The 20,155-nt window shown below is 43.1% G+C and overlaps 1 protein-coding gene across 4 annotated transcripts in view; it reads right to left on the reverse strand.

Moving 5' to 3' along the window:
* The window catches only part of LOC101024526 (calcium/calmodulin-dependent 3',5'-cyclic nucleotide phosphodiesterase 1C), a 445,901-nt gene that overhangs the window by 218,988 nt on the left and 206,758 nt on the right, over positions 1-20,155 (reverse strand). Inside the window, exons 1-2 of one of the 4 annotated variants that reach the window (XM_031665344.1) lie at positions 9,259-9,705; positions 8,510-8,612 (exon numbers count right to left, since the gene is read on the reverse strand). The exons of 1 other annotated variant lie outside the window; for it this stretch is intronic. In XM_031665344.1, coding sequence (XP_031521204.1) covers positions 8,510-8,610 — 101 coding nt within the window. In that variant the 5' untranslated portion in view covers positions 8,611-8,612; positions 9,259-9,705. Of the gene's footprint in view, positions 1-8,509; positions 9,208-9,258; positions 9,706-20,155 lie in introns of those variants that run through there. 2 more of the 4 variants (XM_031665345.1, XM_031665343.1) reach the window with 2 other exon arrangements.

Raw genomic sequence — 20,155 nt, forward strand, 5'->3', positions numbered from 1 at the left:
GTTATGATTACTAGCTGGCCTAAGTAAATGCCAATATTTTGAAAAAGTAAATGCCAATGAGAAAATATACATAAAATTTTGGTCCTCTGAAAGCTTCCTTCAGACTATTTAGGGGTCACACTAAACTGTATTCTCTACTTATAAAATTTATAGATATATTAATTTGGCATCATTCAGACATACACAGAATTTTTCTGCTTACTTTGCTGGGCTATAGATTATATCTCCAGACCTTCTGTTTAATCTCCAGACTTATCCAACTGCTCTTGCCTTCCCCATATCTCCCCTCGTAGTCAGTATGTCCCACACTGAACTCATCCCATACTAAACTCTCTACCCCCATTCATTCTGTTCCCACCCACAACAAGACCTGCAAACGTGTTCCTCCCTCAGTGATCCTAATCTAAGAAAATGGAACCTGGGGATTCAAGCTAAAAACCTGTGAGATGATCTTGATTCCACTTTCTTCCTTATCCCCCATATCCAAGTCCTGTTGGGTCTACCTCCTAAAAAGTTCTCACGTCCATGCCTACTGATAACGGCTTCCCCTTGCTGACGCCCCCTGGTGGATGAAGTCGGACCTGGCTCCTCTCCAACGGTGTCTAGAGCCTTCCCCTCCTTCCAGTCTGTGCTGCAGCTTCTTGGCCTTCTTTCATTTTCTCAGAGGGGCCATGCTCCTTCTTGTCTTTAGATCTTTGCAGGTATAAACATCCCGGGCCTTAAATGCCTAGAATACGTTTCCCTAACTCTACTTAACTACTACTTACATAATCTTCATGTCTGAGCATCAGTCTTTTCTTCAGAGAAACCTTCTCTGAATCCTGGACCAGGTTTGGGTCCTCTCTTCTATGGTTTCACAGCTCCCTGTGCTGGACTTCTTGCAGCACTTGTCACAGTAGGTAGTAATTTATGGAAATATTGTTTAATATATTCCTCTACTAAACATCTCCCGAGGGAGGGAGCCTTTATCTTGTTTTCCACTAATTCCCTGGTGCTTAGCACAGCACCAGGAACACAGTAAGTGCCTGAGAAATATTTGGTAAGTGAACGAATGACTGAATTTTCTGCATATGGATGTGTATCCTTCAACTATGTAAATAAAACTCATTACCTAAAATTATCAATTTTTGTATCTTCTGGATGGAATTATTCTCTAAGTTTTTTCATAATCTCACAAGCTAGGAACATCTAGCTTTGTCTTACGGTCATTTAGACTCATTTATTTTGTTTAATAACAGCTGTCAAGAGGACTCTGTATAAAGAGTACAATAAAAGGCTGAAGAATACCAACACTTTACATGAATTCAGTATACTGCCTCCAGAAATAGAGTGTTGCATTTGTTGTAGAATTCATTTTTATTGCTAGTGAGAAACCTATGATGGTCATTCTCAAAGCTGTCACAGTCTATTTTAATGTGGCTTATATTTGTTAAGTTGGTGCAAAAGTAATTGTGGTTTTTGCCATTAAAACTAATAGCAAAAACTGCAATTACTTTTGCATTAACCTAATAACAATCATTTCTTTAGTTGTTTCTCAAAAAGCCAGGAGATAGGTCCTATAAACACTTTCCTTCCATGTGGGGAAATGGAAACCAAGGCAAGTAGTCTTCCATGAGCCAAAGAAAATTAAAGATTGAAAACTAGAGATGGTAATGTGCAAACCTCTCTGCTGAGGGCTGCTTCCCAACTGACAGAGGCATGCCGTAAAGCTCAGTCAAAATATTAAGCACTCCACTGCTAAATATTGAGTTGTAATTAACTAATACACTAGCATAACCAAATTACAATAATCTAGTGATGATGTACTAGTAAACTGTATGAGTAGTCAAGTAAAGAAAATTTCACTGTAAATGTGAGAATCTACTTACCCCTTTTGATATTCACATTTTTTCACTTTTAGTGTACATTAAGAATGTATTTCAGAGAGATTTAACTTGATCTTTATTAAGAAGAGAAAGACTCAAAAACAGTCCTTCAAACACAAATGTCTCCCTTCTCTGAATCCTAGCATGTAGCATCCCTATCACTTAGTCAGCAATTAACTATTGCCCTCCCTTTTGTTGTTGATTTTTAACCTTTTCACATGTATGAGAACTATCTTGTTTCCCTCAATATATTCTAAGTTTCCTGATGGTAAGGATTTTCTTCTGATATTTTCAGATCCCTTCTGAAGCTCCTAGCACCTAGTACATAATGGAAACCCAATAAAAATATGCTGAACAATCTGTCAATTCCAATTGAATGGGAGAGTAAAAGGACCAATTAATACACTAAATATGTAATCTGGAGGAAACAAACAATGATTTTTTAAAGTATTCTTCTGGAATTGCTTTTCTGGTAAGATTCAGGCAATGCCTTCTTCCCTGGGTCATCTCCTTGCAAGAATTTAACTAAGAACCAAGATTCTCAGACCCACCGCTCCAGGCCAAAGGTCTCTCCATGGCTCCATATTGCCATCACCAATAGCTACTTGAACATTCCAGAGGCTACCAGTTTAACATATCTACACCCAAGTTCATCATTCTGCTTTATCGAAGCCGGCTCTAATCTCCATAGTCCCTAACGAGGCAAATAACACCAAATTCACCGAGACGTCTAAGCTGAAAGAACTCGCAAGACAACTGCTCTTCTTTCTCTGCTCTAAATCTATGTTCTGTCAATTCTCATTTCAAACATGCCCCCTGTTCTTTCATCTTCAGCAGCACTACCCCAAATCAGGCATCTTCCCCAACTGGTCTCCAGGCCTCGAGTCTCATCTCCAATCTGTCCTCCACCCTTTTCCCAGAATTACAATCCTGAAATTCAAATCTAATTTTGTTACTCTCCAGCTTAACATCTTTTAACAATTTCTTATAACTGAAAGGATAAAACACAAACTTCTAAAAATAATATGTATCATAAAAATATATATATATTTCTCTAGAAGATATAAAAGAACACCTAGAACACAGCACTTTTTTGTTGTATAGTAAAATGTGTTCAAATTACTCATCTCCTCAAACTATGAGCATATATATTTTGTGTAAAACAAAAAGTAAAATTTTAAATGTCATGTATTACTACCCGGCCCCTGCCTTCCTTTCCGGCATCACCTCTCATGACTAAACTTCTATCTGTCCCTCAATATTGCACTAGATGAGCTGCAAGAGGATACCACACATTAACCTTTAAGGAAAGTAAGGCTCTTAGGCATTGATTCGTAGGAGAAGGTAATCCTATTACCCGGACCAATTCAGGGGCCAACTACTTCTGAGGGGACAGGGCAGATGTCTCTCCAATAGCTCCATGTTGCATGACAGCAAATAGACCCAACCATATTCTCTCCTTGGGGAATTCTCAATGAGTGATGAACATAGAGAAGATTCATTAGAACTCAAGCCATGTCTCAATTAAGTGCAAGCAACTTTGCCAGTAGTCCATAAGAACAGCTCAGAAATCTCAACTAGTTGATTATGGGCTGCCTGGAAGACTCCTTGTTTTTCTCTCACCTTTGTAAAAGGTTTCTTTGCATTTTTGCAAAAGGCTGACATTAATGAAAAGAGTCTAAGCAAGTTTATTCCTTATGACTCTGATGAGTCTGCTAGAATGAATACACAATTCACTGTAGTCTGTAACACCTTCTCTGGCCCTCCCAGGTAGAGGTAGTTTCCCCCGCATCCCCCTGGAACTATATTCATCACCTCCAGGTACTCATGTCAGTCTCTGCCACTAGCCTTCAAATTGCTGAAAGTCAGGTAAGTATCTTACCTACTTTTGCAAACCCAGGGCTTAGCAAACTGACTGGCACCTAATGGACACTCAGTAAATGTTAATTGAGTAATCCCATGTTGCCAGAACACTAATTATATCATTTAAAAATTCAGTTAAATAGAAAGAAAACAGAGAGGGCTTAAATAAGAAATTTAAAACCAAAGGCCCAGGCTTTTTTGCCTATGGCTTTTCTCATCTTTGCTGTGTAGGTTGGAAGAGTCACTTAACTTCTCTATACATCAATAGGGTATTAGTTAAGACTGTTTCAGAGAAACTGAATTCAAAACATCCTAAGCAAAAAGAGAGTCTAACTAGCTCATGTAGCTGGGATAGCTGACAGAACTGGAGACACATCTACAGGAACTGGGACCTCCAGGAGCTGACCCAGGAATTTCCACTCATCTTTTCTGCTTCCTTTTGAGCACTGGCCTCACTGCCTCCTACCATAAAAAGGTCTTCTCTGTGAGGTGGGAAGTGGATCCAATGGCAGCCCCATGAAAGTCCAGAAGAAAACAAAAGCCTCCCTTTCCCACAGTCAATACAGAAATGTCAATGAGAGACTCTAATGCTTCTGTTTGGGATCCATACCCTACTTGAGACTAACTTTTACTGCCTGGAAGGTAAATTCTGTGATTGGCCAGTTGTACTATGCTGGGGTGAGGAGTAGAGTCTGTTAGCATAGTAAGGTGGATGGGAAGCTTGCTGCATAGACAAAAACAATAGTTGTGCAGTCTATTAACTTAATAGCCATTCTCTTGCCTTTATATTAATAATATTACTTTAGGTAATGCAAAAAAGCATCATCATCTTCATGGAGTGTTATATAAGCATAAAATTTATTATACCGACTACCTCATAGTTGGGCAAAATAAATATATGAGATTAGATAATTATAATTGTGACAATAAATGCCAAGGAATAAGTAAAACCTGCTCTCTTGCTCTCAGTTTTTCAAAAATGCAGCATAGAAACACCTTTCTGTCATCATCTAGCAGGCTGGCAATAGAAAAACTTTTGGTCGGGACCCAAGGTACAGTCATGACCCAATTGCTCAAACACAAGGAGCCCTATGAGGCTTCATCAGGGGTCTATAGAACACCCGCAGCCCTATTTCCCTGACTGGAAGATTCTGTAACAAAAAAACAATTGAGAGGGACTCAAAAACTCTACCCAGTCCTCCAGTGAAAAGAGGTATGACAACAGCTCATTGGGACGAACTGAGGTTTATGGAAAAGGAAAAATGAGGCACCTTTCCAAAGAGTAAGAGGACAGCATCCCTCTGACAGTTTCAATTAAGAAAGCTCAGGTGTGCGGTATTTGTTCTCTTCTCACTTAGAGAAATGGGAGCATGTGCATAAGATCATCAGGGCCGCAGAGCAAGGCTGAGGACCAGCAACCTCCCTGGAATCACAGCCAGCCTCTGAGCATTAGTGTGCAGCACCTCGCTCAAGGGGCATGGGCGCCATCATCATAACAGACACCTGGGCTTGCAGGTGTCTATAATCCCAGCTAAGATAGTGTTCAAAACTCGCATTTCCAATATTTGATGCACTGTTAGTATGTTGATGATGCTACAATGCTAAGTTAAGAGTTCTTCCTAATTCTTTCTTAGAGAAATATATAAAACAGCTCTATGTTTCAAATATGTATTACTGTATACTGGGTGGAAGTGTAGACACTGGGGATAAAAAGCAAACCAAAAGCAAGTGACCAAAGTGAACCAACAACCCTGTCTTCATGGGGCTTATATTCTAGCTGGGGGAGACAGACAATAAACCTAAAAATAAATAAACTATACAGCATTCGGACGGTGGGAAGTGCTAGAGAAAAATAAAGCATGGCAGGGTATGGGTAGGGGTTGGAATGTATAGGGGACATTGCCCTGTAGTATCCTCAGCTGTTAATTCTTTGCAGGTGATAACCACAAAAATCCTCTTGCTCTGGTAAAGACCACCCTTCACCAGTGTGAAAGAAGGGCTATAAAGAGGGGAAAGAGAAAGCCCGCACGATCACAACAGTGGGATTCAGCCCTGGGCCACAACTCTGCCACACATCTGGCCCAGTTCCCACCTCAGTTTAGATTTCTATGCCCCAACCTGGGCAATGATGTTAATAAAACCTGCATCCCAGCTAGCTCATGGCACATTGCGTTGACAGGTCTCATGGCCATAAGCTGTCCTAAATATATAGTTATCTTCATTTTGAATATTTAAAAGCTCACATTTGGGTTTTTATGCTTCATCACCTATTGCTTGAGCATCTACTATGTGCTAAATGCTGTTCTAGGTATTGCAGTGAGTAAGTATCTGTCCTCATGGAACTTACATTCTAATGGAGGAGATGAAAAATTCAACAATAAATTAAATACTGGAGATACAAACAAGAAGGAGATGAGATACCATTGAATAATCCAGGCATGAGATGATGAGCACATCCTGAACTTGTCTCTCAGACAAGTTGAACTGAATTCCTCACCATCTGTGGTCACCTACAGAGCCCTTTCTATAAAGGTGTCATGGTAATAAATTGATATGAAAATCCAATTATGGTTTGAGCCTTTCTAAAATGTTGAAAGAGCAGCTTCCTTTCTCTTACTGACAATCTGTTGTGTGGACAAATATGCACACACCCTTCCTTCTCCTAAGGGTTTCTATTTTGTGGACTGCAAAAGTGTTATTCCAACTTGTGGACTGCAAAAATGTTATTCCAAGTTGTATAAAAGAGTGTGTGCTTTGGTTTCCAGAGTCTTTAGCTATTTATTCCAGCACTGCTGTTAACATTTAAAAAAAAAGAAGAAGAAGAAGTGGTAAGCATCATATACTGGTAAAAATATGTATAATAATAACAACTAATAGCATATTCTTTTCAAATTAGAAAATGAAGCTAAAGATCTTACGTGATTGCTGTTGGGCAGCATGTTTGCTGGGAAGGATAGGTAGAGGGATCCAAAAACACACATTTGGGGAAGAATCGCCCCACACTTTCCATGTTCAAGAGCACTAGGTTCTGAGTAGATACAAGAGACTAGAAAATGAAAATGTGGCTACATTGCACTGCAACACCTTGGGGAGAGAAGCCTAGCAGATATGAAACTGAGAAAGCTACAAGACAGAGTGTTGTAAGTGCTAATGCTTTTCCACACAAGTTCCCGCCTCAGCATTGCTGATTTGACCAAACACTTGTCTCTAGCCCAAATGTCTCCATGGAGTCGATTTAAACTGAAAAGCAGCCCAAGAGAAGTTGTTCCTGGGTGTGTGGATATGAATCCCTCTAGTAAGCATGGCAAGGAAACCAGCTCGACAACACTTTCACATTATATACTTCGGGCCCAGACTTTGTGGACACAACAAACTTTCTGTGTGCAGCGCAATACAATCGGACGTAATGTTCACTGCATATAACATGAGATTACTATAAACACCACTCCGAGAGCTGCTGCGTTGCAGGCATCTAAACTGTCAGGAAAGCCTGCCAGCTAGAGACAAGGTTTCCAAATAAGTTTACAGCCTCCACTAGCGGTGGCTAGACAAGTCAAAAATCCAATTATTTGGCATGGTTTCCCATTGAAATCAATGGCAATGAAGCTCACTTGGACTATATATGGAATGGCTTTTATAAATTGCACCTGTCAATAAGGACTTCTTAAAGAAACACATACTACCTTAATGCTTCTCCTTAGAAACTTTGAATATCAAGCTGACTTAGATCAACACATTTATTTGTCTTTTGTTTGTGTGTGTGCTTTCAAAAACAATAACAGCAGCAAAACAAACAAACTGGCAGGAAGCTGGTTTTCCCATCAGTGTCCTTGTTAGAAACAGAATGTCTAGAGAATATGCTTGGAGAAAAACCATATTTTTAAACCACACTAGATATCTGATGCCAAATGTCTGATGAAAGTAGTATCTGGTAATCATGGAAGGTGTCTTTGGGACTTGCCTAGTGACTGAGGAGCAAACTGTGAATGTACGTACAGCTATCCCTCAAGCTTCTGACTGGAGTGACCAGCAATTCATTAATGATGAAATATTTTTTCAGGAAATACCACGTATTTTCAGGTCACCTCTCCTCAGTACCCAAAAACAGACAGAACCCAATGAGGTGAATGAATTCAGAGATCTCCATCCATCAGGGCAACTAGAATTCTGGCCACTCCATTTCACTGTTCGAATATTGCAAGAAACCTCCAATATCGTTTCTCCCCCCACTTTCTCCACAAGAACTTTTCCTTCTAGTAAGCATTTCTCCACCAAAAAGAACCCTAGGAAATATCAGACGTTCGACTGGGCTAAGGAGAGGGAAAAGAGAAATGTAGCAGCCAGAATGCATGTTGAATTTAACTGTTGGTAAGTTTTTGGACCACCTGCCCTAGTGTTTGCAAGCAGTTTGCAGAGAAAAACTCTTCTTTCAATTTAAAGTCCCTGTCTGGGTCCCAAACTTTTCTCCCTGGGCAAAAGGGATCAGAAACACCTCACTGAGTATTGGGCCACCATAACTGACTCATCAAAGGACATCTCTCCTTAACCCCCCAAAAAGCATGACTTGGAACAGTAAGTCATTCTAAGACAGAAAGACAACCCTCTCTGTGTTGGAAGAAAAGTAGCAGTGACTGTAATTAACAGAGCAGCAGTTGTGGAACTTCTAGGGTTGTATTTAAAGGGCCATGCAGGAACGGGGTGAACAGTCGTTACTGCGGATGTGTAGTAAAATAAGGATGGGAGCGGGAAATGGGGCAGGAGAAGTAAATAGGTGGACTTACAGCCCGCGAAGCCGAAGCCAGATTTTCTCGATCTGTTCCGGTTGCAGGTATTTCAGAGAGTTGCTCTCAAATTCTTCAATCTCCTTGGTTGGGGACTCCATAGCTGAAGGTAGGTGACCACTGGCGGTGAAGCTGAGAGAGTTTGGGCTATCCCCTTCCCGTCTCCTCGCCCAGCCCGTGATGCCCAGCCGGGCGCGGCGCGCGTTTGCCTGGCACTTTATCGGCGCGCTCCCCCTTCTGCGCCCCCAGACTCAGACTTAGAGCGGACTCCGATCGCGGGAAACCACGGCCCCAGGTGCGCCCCGGAGGCAGCTGCGGGAACCAGCCATGGTCCCGGGCTAATGCCCAGGGATAGGCATAGAGATACGGATTGGAATTGGGATTGGGATAGGGATAGGGATAGGGATAGGGCTTCTGCTCTAAGAGAAAGCACCTCAGGTCTATTCGTATTCTTCCCCTACCCCCAAACAAAGCCACATAAGCGATCAGCGCGCGCTGCTAAAGGGTTTGGAGGAGAAAAGGAGGACTGGGTGGCGAGGAGAGAAAGTGAGGAGGAGAAGGAGGAAGAGGAAGAGGAAGAGGAAGAAAGTGAAGAAAGGGAGAGAAAAGCGGCGACTGAGCCAAGCAGGAGCCTGCGCGGGCGGTGGGGCCTGACCCGGAGGCCGAGCACCCGGCTCCGCCCAGCGCCCCGCGCCCCGCTCACTCCCTGGCCGCGCTGCCTTCGCGCCCCTCTGTTTTCTCTCACTTACCAGCAGCTCTGCTGACAAACGAGAAAACTGACAAGTGAGAAAAGTCGTCTGTCAGCGCCCGGGCTGGCGTCTGGGCTGTCACCGCGGGCGCGGAGGGAGGGGCACGCGGGCACCGCCGTCTGCCGGGCACACGCGCGGCTCCGACCCCGGCCGGGCACACCCGCCCCCGCAGGGCAGCCGCGGCCACTACCGACCGGCGGAGCTGCGTGGGCTCCCGGAACCCGCACCTCAACAAGAGCTGGGCTCCGCGCGCAAGTAGCAGGGAAGGGAAATCCGTATCCTCCCGGGGCACGCAGCAGCCGCGAGGCTCCGTGGAGGTTCTGCCTGGAGGTCCCCCACAGCCTCACTCTCGGACCCGCCACAGAACCGGGTCCATTTTGAAATATTAAAGCGACTGATGGGGACGAAGGGAACCACACACTCGGAAAGTCTTGATGTTTTCTTGCTAAAGGGGCTTGCTCTCGCTCTCTCGCTCTGTCTCTCTCCCTCCCTCCCTCCCTCCCTCCCTCTATCTCTCTCCCCGCAACCCCGTCTCGTGCGGAAGAAAAGGAAAAAATATACCAACAGTGAGGAGGTAAGTTTCTTCAGTTCAATGCCACACGCTACTCAAGAGGGTCCCTCCTGGGGGCTGGCTGGGCGGCTGTGGATGGTGACAAAGTTTCAGCTCCACAAAGCTGCAACTCACTGTCAGGGTTCCCCTAGGTCATGCACAATGTCAGTAAAGTAGAATGCTCTGGAAGAACAGGACCAGGTATGAAGTTGGGAGTCAGGGAGGGAGGACAGAGGAAGAGAGGAACCAAGGACTGGGGGAATCCATGCCCAAGATGATTGCAAGCGACATCACAGAAGGGTCTGTCAAACTTCCTTCTAGGTGAGGCCACCACCAGGCGCTATTTCAAACCTGGTTCTCAGGGTTCCTGAGATTCAGGGTGGGGCATGCCCTATACAGTATTTTTCCTCAGTGACAGGTAGTACTTCTTTCCATCACACTCTCAGAATTAATTTTCTATCCATTAAATGATCAGAAGTGAAGACTAGTTTTTCTTCACTGCTCAAGTTCCATTCACCTGACCTTAACAAAGGAAAAAAATGGTCTCTAAATCATAAATGCTCACCCACTTCGTAACTGGTATTCGTTTTCCAGAAATTAGAGGTGAGAGTGATGAGGATGCTTGGCTGGTCCCATGCATTCTAGCAGAGAAGGCAGTACCTCAAGGTAAGACAAAAGACTTGTTTGATGAAAAACGACTTACCCACTCACCTACCAGGTAAATCTGAAGTCGTCCCATTAAAGTCAGCCCTTTAAGGTTTATGGAGGCGCATACATTTTCACTGAGTTAAGGTATTATTACTAGGCAATGGTAACATTAAGCAATATTTTAACATGGAGTTCATCTATCTGAATAAAATCAATTACCCTTCCAGTGTCACCCAGCAGAGAAACAGTGCCCTGGGGAATAGAATGCCACAAGAGGAAATTTTTATAGTGACTTGTTTTGAGAATGGAAGACAGCAGCATGGTCCCCAAATGGGGTATTTCCATTAGTGTGTGCACCTTGGGCAGCCTGCTGGCAGAATGTGGAAGTATAATAATGATAATAACAGCAAACAAGTATTGGAAACTTTCCATAGCCCAAGCATTGTTCTAAGTGTTCTACTCTCATGTAATACTCAAGACTACCCTATGAGGTAGATACTATTATTATCATCCCCATTTTACAGTAAGAAAACTGAAGTGCCAGGAGGCTTCCTAGACCAACTAGAGAGAACTAAACTAGAAAAGACCAGTTTGAGTTATGGCTGGTTACCTTATCTATACAAATTCATCCCTCTCACAGAGTCCCATTTTCCACATCTATAAAGTGATACATTTAGGCAAAAATATTTTTATGTTCTTTTCACCATTATGATTCATTGAGGTCATCTGGAGGGCCTTGGAAAAAGAAACTGCTGAAAAGAGAGAGGAATGATGCTGAATTCACATTTTAACTATGTCATAGTTTCTCTAAGTACTGGCCTAGTATGAAAATATACAAAGGAATATTAAGGATGATACTTACCTTTCTGCTCCATACCACAGCTATGACTTTTTTCCTACTCTTAGTGGAATTTTGATTGTCAGAGTAAAGCAAATTTTGGAAGAAAAAGAAAAAAAAACTGACTTTTGCTGCAGTTAAGCAAATCAGAGAGAAAAGACCAAAAAAAAATCTTTTAAAAAGTTTTTAAAACTAGATTTTGTTTCATTTTAGAAAATTTCTTACAAAATTAATGTATATTAGAAAGTCAAGAAAAATATAACTTTGCTTTATTTACAGCCATAATAATCTTTAGAGCAGGAAGAAGCCCAAAAGACAACACAGTTTGGAGGTTTTCACATTTTTGAAGCAACAGAGTATTTTATTTTAAATAATATAAGGAACTCAAACGCATAACTCAGCTTTAAAAAATAAAGATTGAGTAGCTCCAGTTGAACGGGGAAGGGAAGTAGTTAGTTCTCAGGTACAGAGTCAACCTCTGCCTCCTCTTTACCCCAGCCCTTAGTGCCCAGTGCTCCCACTTTGCAGATGAGAAAACTGAGGCCAAAGTACCACAAAACAACTAAGGATTCCTTGTTCCTCAACCACATTAGAAAACAACTTTGTCTTCTCTCTACCAACAAAATATTATAATTTTTAGATGCACCATGTTACTATGTCACTCAGATTGTGTTCTCTCTTCATCTATCACAGCCAAAGTATCTTTGATAGTTGCAGCAACACCACAAGCCACAATTTCTACTGGCATTCTGCTCAGAGGCAAGCAAAAAGAAACAGATGCAAACAGACCTGGAAACAAAAGGTCTGAGAAAACCCAAAGCCACTCACAACTTTGCTTTACAGGTTAATTTCCTTTGTTTCTTCCTAAGCCATATTTTTCAGTAAGACTGTTTAGGAAACATTACATATATGCACAGGCACATATACATGCATATATGCATGCATACACACATATAACTAACAATTTAAAGTACTCCTCCAAATACACACAGAGTAAGTCTATGGACAAGCCAACCTCTGCACTGTCAGAATTAAGTATCATAAAAGATTAGGAAGAAGGTGAACTACCTGTCCCACAGTTCAAGGGGAAGCTAGATGTTAATCTGACAAAGGAATATGAATCAGGCTTTGAAGGCATGAGAATGTCCCCTCTGGTCTCTTTCATTGCTAAGATTTAATGATTCAATAATAATCACAATAACTGCATCTACCACCCTACCAGTTTTTAAGAACTATCTTGTGCCAAGCACCATGGCAGGCACATCACAGGTTGGTCCATTTCATCCCCAACAAAATACTTCAGCACAGTTTAATTATGCTCATTGACAAGTAAAGACAGAAAGGGCTCCCAATGGTCCGATAACTTCTGCAAAGACATACAGCTAATATATGGCACAGCAAGTTCCAAACCCAGACCAAAAGGCAAAGCTCATGTTCTTTTGGCTTTACTATACCACGCCCCTGCAGACACACAAAAAGTCTAGTAAAGAGGTATATAATAGAGAAGGTAGGGAAAGGAGCAGGAGCATGGATGAGGGGGTCATTCATGCTGTGGGGAAATTAGGAAGGCTTCACAGTGAAGGTGATATTTGAACTGGATCTTGAAAGTAGGTGGAGTAGAAATTGTTTGCATGAAAGGTGGGTGGAGGCAGGTGATTCCAGAAAGAAGCCACTGCATGAAAAGAGGCACAAAAACATGATAAGGGGTAGGGTGTCCTGCAATCCACAAACAGTTTTGTGTGGTATGTCTGTGAATGTGACTAGGAACAGAAAGAGAAAATGCTGGAAAGATAAGCCAGATTCTCGTTGTCATGGAAGAAGCTTGGGCTCTCTCCTATAGATGTCAGGGAGCCATGGGTGCATCTAAACAGTGAGAGGCATGGCCACATGTGGGGGATACCTGCTGCCCTGAATATGCCAATGGCATTGTGCACAAAAGTGAGCTCTCCAGGAACCTGCCATAGGAGCATGCAACAACTATGGTGCAAATGATAACCAGGGCTGCAGAAGAGAAATCCAGTGACCAACTGCAAACAAGCTCCTCTGCTTACAAACAAGGAAGAGTAGAAAAAGGAAAATAGGCAAATCAGAAAAAGCAAAGCTGTTTTTCCTTCCAGCTACAAGATGATGACTACTTGCTTTGACCTCCATGAAGCCAGCCTGTGCCCTTGATCCATTTTTCACAACTTGGCAGTGGCATCATGAAGAGAGTCTGTTGAGGGGGAAATTCTGGAGACACATTTAGGACATCAGAAGTAGCACTGCCAGGCACAGCAGCCCCTCCTCCCCGCCCACACCAGATGTGAGGCAGCCCCCATAATGTTCTGTCAACAGAGGCTGTTCTCTCTCACTGGCTTCCTTTGTGGGGAAAGGGGCCTCTTTGGTGACAGTCACCCTGCTTCTCCCTCTGACATCTTTTCTGTTTGATTTTATAATTTGGGGCAGACTCTGTCTCAGGAACCACCTTCCCTAGAAAAAAGAGGTGAAAGAAAAGGCAGAGGACTGGCTAAGCCCAGAGGTACCCTCACTCTAGGCCCCATCTGAAATGGGACTCTGAAGAGCCAGAATCTCAACTACATGACCAAGTAGTGGCCCAGAGAGGTGAGAAGACAAAGAGATAGAAGAGACAGGGCAGCTCAGGGGCAGCCTGATGTAGCCTGCATGTGACCCACAGTTTCTACGCCTCTCTCTGCCAGGATCCTTCAGTTGCTCCTGCAGAAGAAGCTCACGGAATCCTCCCGATAGAGGTGGCACAGGCAAAGGAAAGGACTTGGAGTGGTACTGCCTCACCACACCACCTAGGACAAGATCCTTCTCTTGTTTGGCCATGGTTGGGTTGGGCTCAGGGACCTCTGGATCCCTTTCCAATGCTCACATACCCTAATGTTCCATCAACAGAGGCATGGTTAGTCTGGCCTGGGCTAACCAAGCTTTTCACGGGCCCAAAAAAGCTGCAGGAAAACCTGCGTCTGGCCCCCCAGGCCAGTTTTGACTATAATAGACATAACCTAGATTGCCCAACCAGAACCATGGACACCATACCCATGGATAGAGTGATTGGTCCAGGGGGTGACATGTGACTGAAACAGATCCAGTCTTTATGGGAGATTTGATGTGGCCACTAGGAGAGAGATGGTCTATTTCTCTTTTCTTCGAGAAAACAAGCCATATGGCTTGAAGTTGTCTTAGCCATGGGGTTATCTTTTCACCATGTAGAGAGAATATACCAGAAAAATGACATCAGGGCTGGGCGCAGTGGCTCATGCCTGTAATCCTAGCACTCTGCGAGGCCAAGGCAGCCAGATCACCTGAGGTCAGGAGTTCGAGACCAGCCTGGCCAAGATGGCAAAACCCCATCTCTATGAAAAAAATACAAAAATTAGCTGGGCATGGTGGCACACGCCTGTAATCCCAGCTGCTCTGAAGGCTGAGGCACAAGAATTGCTGGAACCTGGGAGGCAGAGGTTGCAGTGAGCATAGATTACACCACTGCACTCCAGCCTGGACAACAGAGCAAGACTTCATCTCAAAAAAAAAGAAAAAAAATGATGTCAACACAGAAAAAGCTGAGAGAAGAACTAGAGAGACAAAGTAAAAACAATGTGAAAGGATCCATTGAGCCCTTTGATCCTGCTATGCCTGAAGCCAGAATGCCCATTGACTTTTAGGTTATATGAACCAAATAAATGTACCCCACCTATTTTTTTTTAACTTAAACTAGTTTGAGTCAGATTTATGTTACTGACAACTAAAAGAATCCCAACTAATAATACAATTATTCCTTACAGGAATGTTGTAAGGAGCTAAAAAAGAAAAACAAAAAACAAAAAAACCCAGGGCCGGGCACAGTGGCTCATGCCTGTAATCCCAACACTTTTGGAGGCCGAGGGAGGTATATTGCCTGAGGTCAGGAGTTCGAGGCAAGCCTGGCTAATATGGTGGTATAACCCAATCTCTACTAAAAATACAAAAAATAGCCAGGCGTGGTGGCACATGCCTGTAGTCCCAGCTACTTGGGAGGCTGAGGCAGGAGAATCACTTGAACCTGGAAGGCAGAGGTTGCAGTGAGCTGAGATCGCACCACTGTACTCCAGCCTGGGCGACAGAGCAAGAGTCTATCTCAAACAAACAAACAAACAAACAAACAAACAAAAAACCACATATGGCCAGTGCCTTGTACATTGGAGGTTCTCATAAAATAGTTCCTCCTCCATCTCATCCATCCAGCAGGACACAAAAGGATGGAAACTGGAACACTATAAAGGGATCTAGGGGTAGGCAGAGCACTCAAGGTAAATAGAAAAAGCCTGTATTATCTTGATAAATAGATATACCAATAATTTTCTTTCAGTTACATTTCAATAATGACCTATCAAATCATTGCTGTGTTACATACATTAACCCCTCCGAACAAACCTGAAGTAAATGAAACACTTTATTTATTTATTTATTTATTTATTTATTTATTTATTATTATTATTTTGAGACAGAGTTTCGCTCTTGTTGCTCAGCCCGGAATGCAGTGATGTGATCTCAGCTCACTGCAACCTCTCCTTTCTGGGTTCAAGCAATTCTCTGCCTCAGCCTCCTGAGGGCTGGGATTACAGGTGCCCACCACCACACCTGGCTAATTTTTGTATTTTTAGTAGAGACGGGGTTTCACCATCTTGGCCGGGCTGGTCTTTAACTCCTGACCTCATGATCCACCCACCCCAGCCTCCCAAAGTGCTGGGATTACAGGCGCACTTTATTATTATTATTACCTCCAGTTTAGAAATGAGGTGGCGAAGGTCCGAGAAGTCTGCCGGCTTCCCTCGGGCTGGTCTGCTCTCCTCCAGCTAGTGGCAGGGCAGCAAGACAGTGCAGGCCTCCTGACTTCTGGCTCCGTGGCCATTCTGCCTCTCAGAACACACTGCCACCCCAGCAAAATTAACTTGGCTGTACTAATGAAATTGAAATTTTTGTTCATGTAAAACTGCTGATGCTACAAGTCAGCCAAATTCTGACCCAAATGTACGTAAATCCGCGGGTTGTTCTTCCTATCGCTGTAAAGCAAATTTGAATATGGAAAAACCTCAGAACTGAAAGGGATCTTTATCCAAGCTCCTAATTCTTCAGATAAGGAACAAGCAGCTCAATCACATGAAGTCACCACACAAGTTAGCGGCAGAGCTTGGACCAGAAGCAATGTCCCCGAACTCCCAGCCCAGTCCTCCACTGTCTCTAAACTTTCTTCTGTGGGATCAAGAATGGCCCCCACTTTCAACTGAGGACTGGTCCAATGGTTTGCTCAGTTAAGAAGAAATGCCCACTAAACAGCATAGGGTGTTGGTAAATGCTTCTTGAAGAAAGGGGGTCTCTTGGAGAACTGGTAGAAGTAGAGAAGAAAGGCTCCAGGAAAGTAGAAAGGTCCACAGCAGCCTAGACAATAACAAAGAACCTGATGTGATGGGTGTAAGAGGGTCAAGAAAGGGACACTGGGCAATGGCTGTATATGCAGACTGAAGGGGCCTGGATTACTGCATTAAAGCTTAGGCTTGGTCAGGCATGGTAGCTCACACCTATAATCCTGGCACCTTGAGAGGCCGAGGCAGGAGGATCTCATGGGGCTAGGAGTTGGAGACCAGCCTGGGCAACATGGGAAGACCCTGTCTCTATAAAAAATTTTTTAAAATTAGCCAGGTGTGGTGGTGCACACCTGTGGCCCTGGCTACTAGGGAGGCTAAGGTGGGAGGATTGCTTGAGCCCAGGGGTCAAGGCTGCAATGAACCATGATCACAGAATTGCACTCCAACCTGGGCAACAGAGCAAGACTCTCTCTCTCTCTCAAAAAAAAAAAAAAAAATGCTAAGGCTTTATACTCTTGCCAATAGGGAAACATTCAAATCCGTTGAGCAGGTGTGTAGGAGATGCAAAGTGGAAGTTTGATTTGCAAAGAAGGATTTAAAAACAGGATTTTCGAAGGTTGTTTTTGAAAGGTGAAGATTTACAGATTCTTATCTCTGGAGGGAAATGATCTCACAAACAAATAAATGCTGGAACCTTTTAAATTCATTAATTCATTCAACAAACATTGGCTGAGTACCTACTATGTGCTGCACACTCTGTGATAGTAGGTATGCAATGGTCAGTTAGAATACTCCAGTTTTGCACCATGGATCTTCAATCTAATTGGGAAAACAGATACTAAACAGATTATAAGACAACAGATACATCATTGTAAAGGTAAAGGGTGCTGAAAAGAAAAACAGGGTGCAGTGCAGAGAACAAAAGGGATAGGATTTATTTACAAATAGAGTGGCATTTCAGCTATATTGCTGTGTTACAAACTATCCTCAAAATTTAGTGGCTTTTTAAAACAACCAATTTTTCTCTCTCATGATCCTGTGGGGTTGGCCAGGTAGTTCTTCTGTTGGTCTTGTTTGGGGTCTGCCATGCAGCTGTAGCCAGATGGCAACCCAGGCTAGAATATCCAATATCGTTTCACTCACATGTCTGGTGCTTTGGCAGTGACAGCTGGAAGGCTGGGACCTCTCTCTTTCTCCACATGGTTTCTCCTCATGGTCTCACCATGTAGCTAGATTAGGCTCCCATACATGGCAGCTACATTGCAAGTGCAAGTGTGCCAAGAGTGGGGAGGCAGAAACAGCCAGTCCTCTTACGGGCTAGGCCTAGGACTGGCACGACATCACTTCTGCTGCACTGGGTTGGTTAAAGCAATCACAGGGCTAGCCCTGATTCAACAGAAGAAATAAACCCCACCTCTTGATGCAGGGTGTGGGGAGGGAGTAACACAGATATTTGCAGCCATCTTTAATATACCCAAGTGGTCACGGATGGCCTCCATGAGCAGGTGACATTTGATCTAAGACCTGAAGGAAAAGGAGACAGCCAGGTAACAGGCAAGAGTAGGAGGAAAATATTTCTGACAAGAAGGAACATCATGTGCAAAGATTATTAAGCAGGGAGAAGCTTGAGGAGTTAAAGGGCTTAGAAGGAGATAAGTTATGGCAGGAGCAATGTGGCAAGGGGAGAGTGGCCTGTGATGAGGTCAGGAGGCAGGTGGGTGGGGACAAGGGAAGAATCTTGGGGACAGATTTAGGGACCCATCTTCTAGAGGGCAGAGATCACAAAGGTCTTGTTCACTGTCCCCTGTCCCCGTGACCTTACCTCCAACCCCCTATGCCTGACACACCAATTGACCAATGACCAATTGGGCTTCTCAGACAAGTACTGTGAAACTTATTTCATTTATGGCACAAGGTTAGTGATTCCTAGCAATACATTATACTCAAAGAGCAAACCTCAGCCATGGACACAAACTTGAGTGTTCTACTAGACCTGAAGATGTGGGGTTACTCAGGGAAAGGCAAAAAGCACTGACCAGAGTTACCTTTCAGTGCATAAAGTGTTAATTTTCAATTATCTGATTAGCTGCACCTTTCAGTTATCTGGCAGAAAATTACTGTTCCTTGCACCCTCCAGATAAGTGAAATGTTACTTTTCATGTGACTCAGCACACAGGGGGAAATGAGGGATATTAACTACTCCTGACACTGTTTTCAAAATTGTCCTTGGGGACATCTAAATGGTCCATGCTAGTCCCTGTCATTCTCAGAAGTGAAAGGATTTTAATACTCAGGAGAATAAAAGAATATAAAAGAATAACATATCTATGAATGCCTTCCACCCACATGATTTTAACAGATTCACGCTAATAAAAAAGACCCTGAAGGCACTGTGACTCGGCCCATAATCCTTCACTTGTAGACTGACAGACCCATCAGAAGTTGACACATGCATATATTTCTACGCCTGAGATATAAACTGGCTTCTATGAGCAGGGAGTGGGACTTGATTTATGGAGAGGCATGGAAACTTATGGACACAATTTAAAAGTAATTAACATGGAAAGCCAATCTTAGCAAAAGACTCTCAAACTGCTTATGTGCTGCCAGTACCGCCATGGAAACAGGTGGACTCTCACACGTAGAGCTGTGTGGCTTCCCTGCTGCCTTAGCTAAATGTAAATGAAGAAATGAAAATTATTCTCCTCAATGGGATTTAGGAAGCACTTGGGAATTTTAATGAAAGCATTGAAAGGAAAGAGTGCTGAGTCCTTGAAAATAGCTCCCAACAAGTCAATTATGACCCTGTTAGAAACCATTCTCCCTTCACTGCGGGCAAAGCCAATAGAGCCTTCTGAATCAATGAGTCTCTTTTTAAGAAACATTTCCTTTAATACTTCCCCCCAACCTAGGCATAAAGAGCATTTGTGAAAATCAGTCCCACTCTCACCCATTCATATAACATAGCAGAAGTACCCACTGCATCCTGCGCTGAAATCAGACTTATTTGCCATGGAATTCCCTACTGATAATTGGATATTTCCTATACTCCTATTCTACACCAAATTCAACCTATCAGAATCCAATCATTCTGCCAGATCAACGCTCAGCAATTCCTAAGGATGCTGCTATTACCTAGGACTTTTGGCCACTTTTTCCTCTTCATTTATTGCCAGATTCATCGTCTCAAACAGTGTGCTGGAATTACTTGGTAAGAGAGGAAATCTTAACGCATGATCTTTTCAAAACTCCTCTGCCTTCCATAGTGAAATCCAACTTGGTTAAGGATTTATTGATAGAGGGCTGGTCATTGACTGCTGATGACCTCGGGAGATTTATTTAATAACCATGGCTTCTAGAAGTGACATTCACATCAAAATGAAAATGTGTTTATGTCAAAATATTGGCAGGAAAACTCACATCATTCAATTTTATTATAAATTTGAATAGCATTTCAGTGATAGCCTACCTTCCACCATTACTGTCTCACACTGGAAACCACTACTAATAAAT

Source organism: Papio anubis, chromosome 4 (assembly GCF_008728515.1).
Source record: "Papio anubis isolate 15944 chromosome 4, Panubis1.0, whole genome shotgun sequence".
NCBI classification, from domain to species: Eukaryota; Metazoa; Chordata; class Mammalia; order Primates; family Cercopithecidae; genus Papio; species Papio anubis.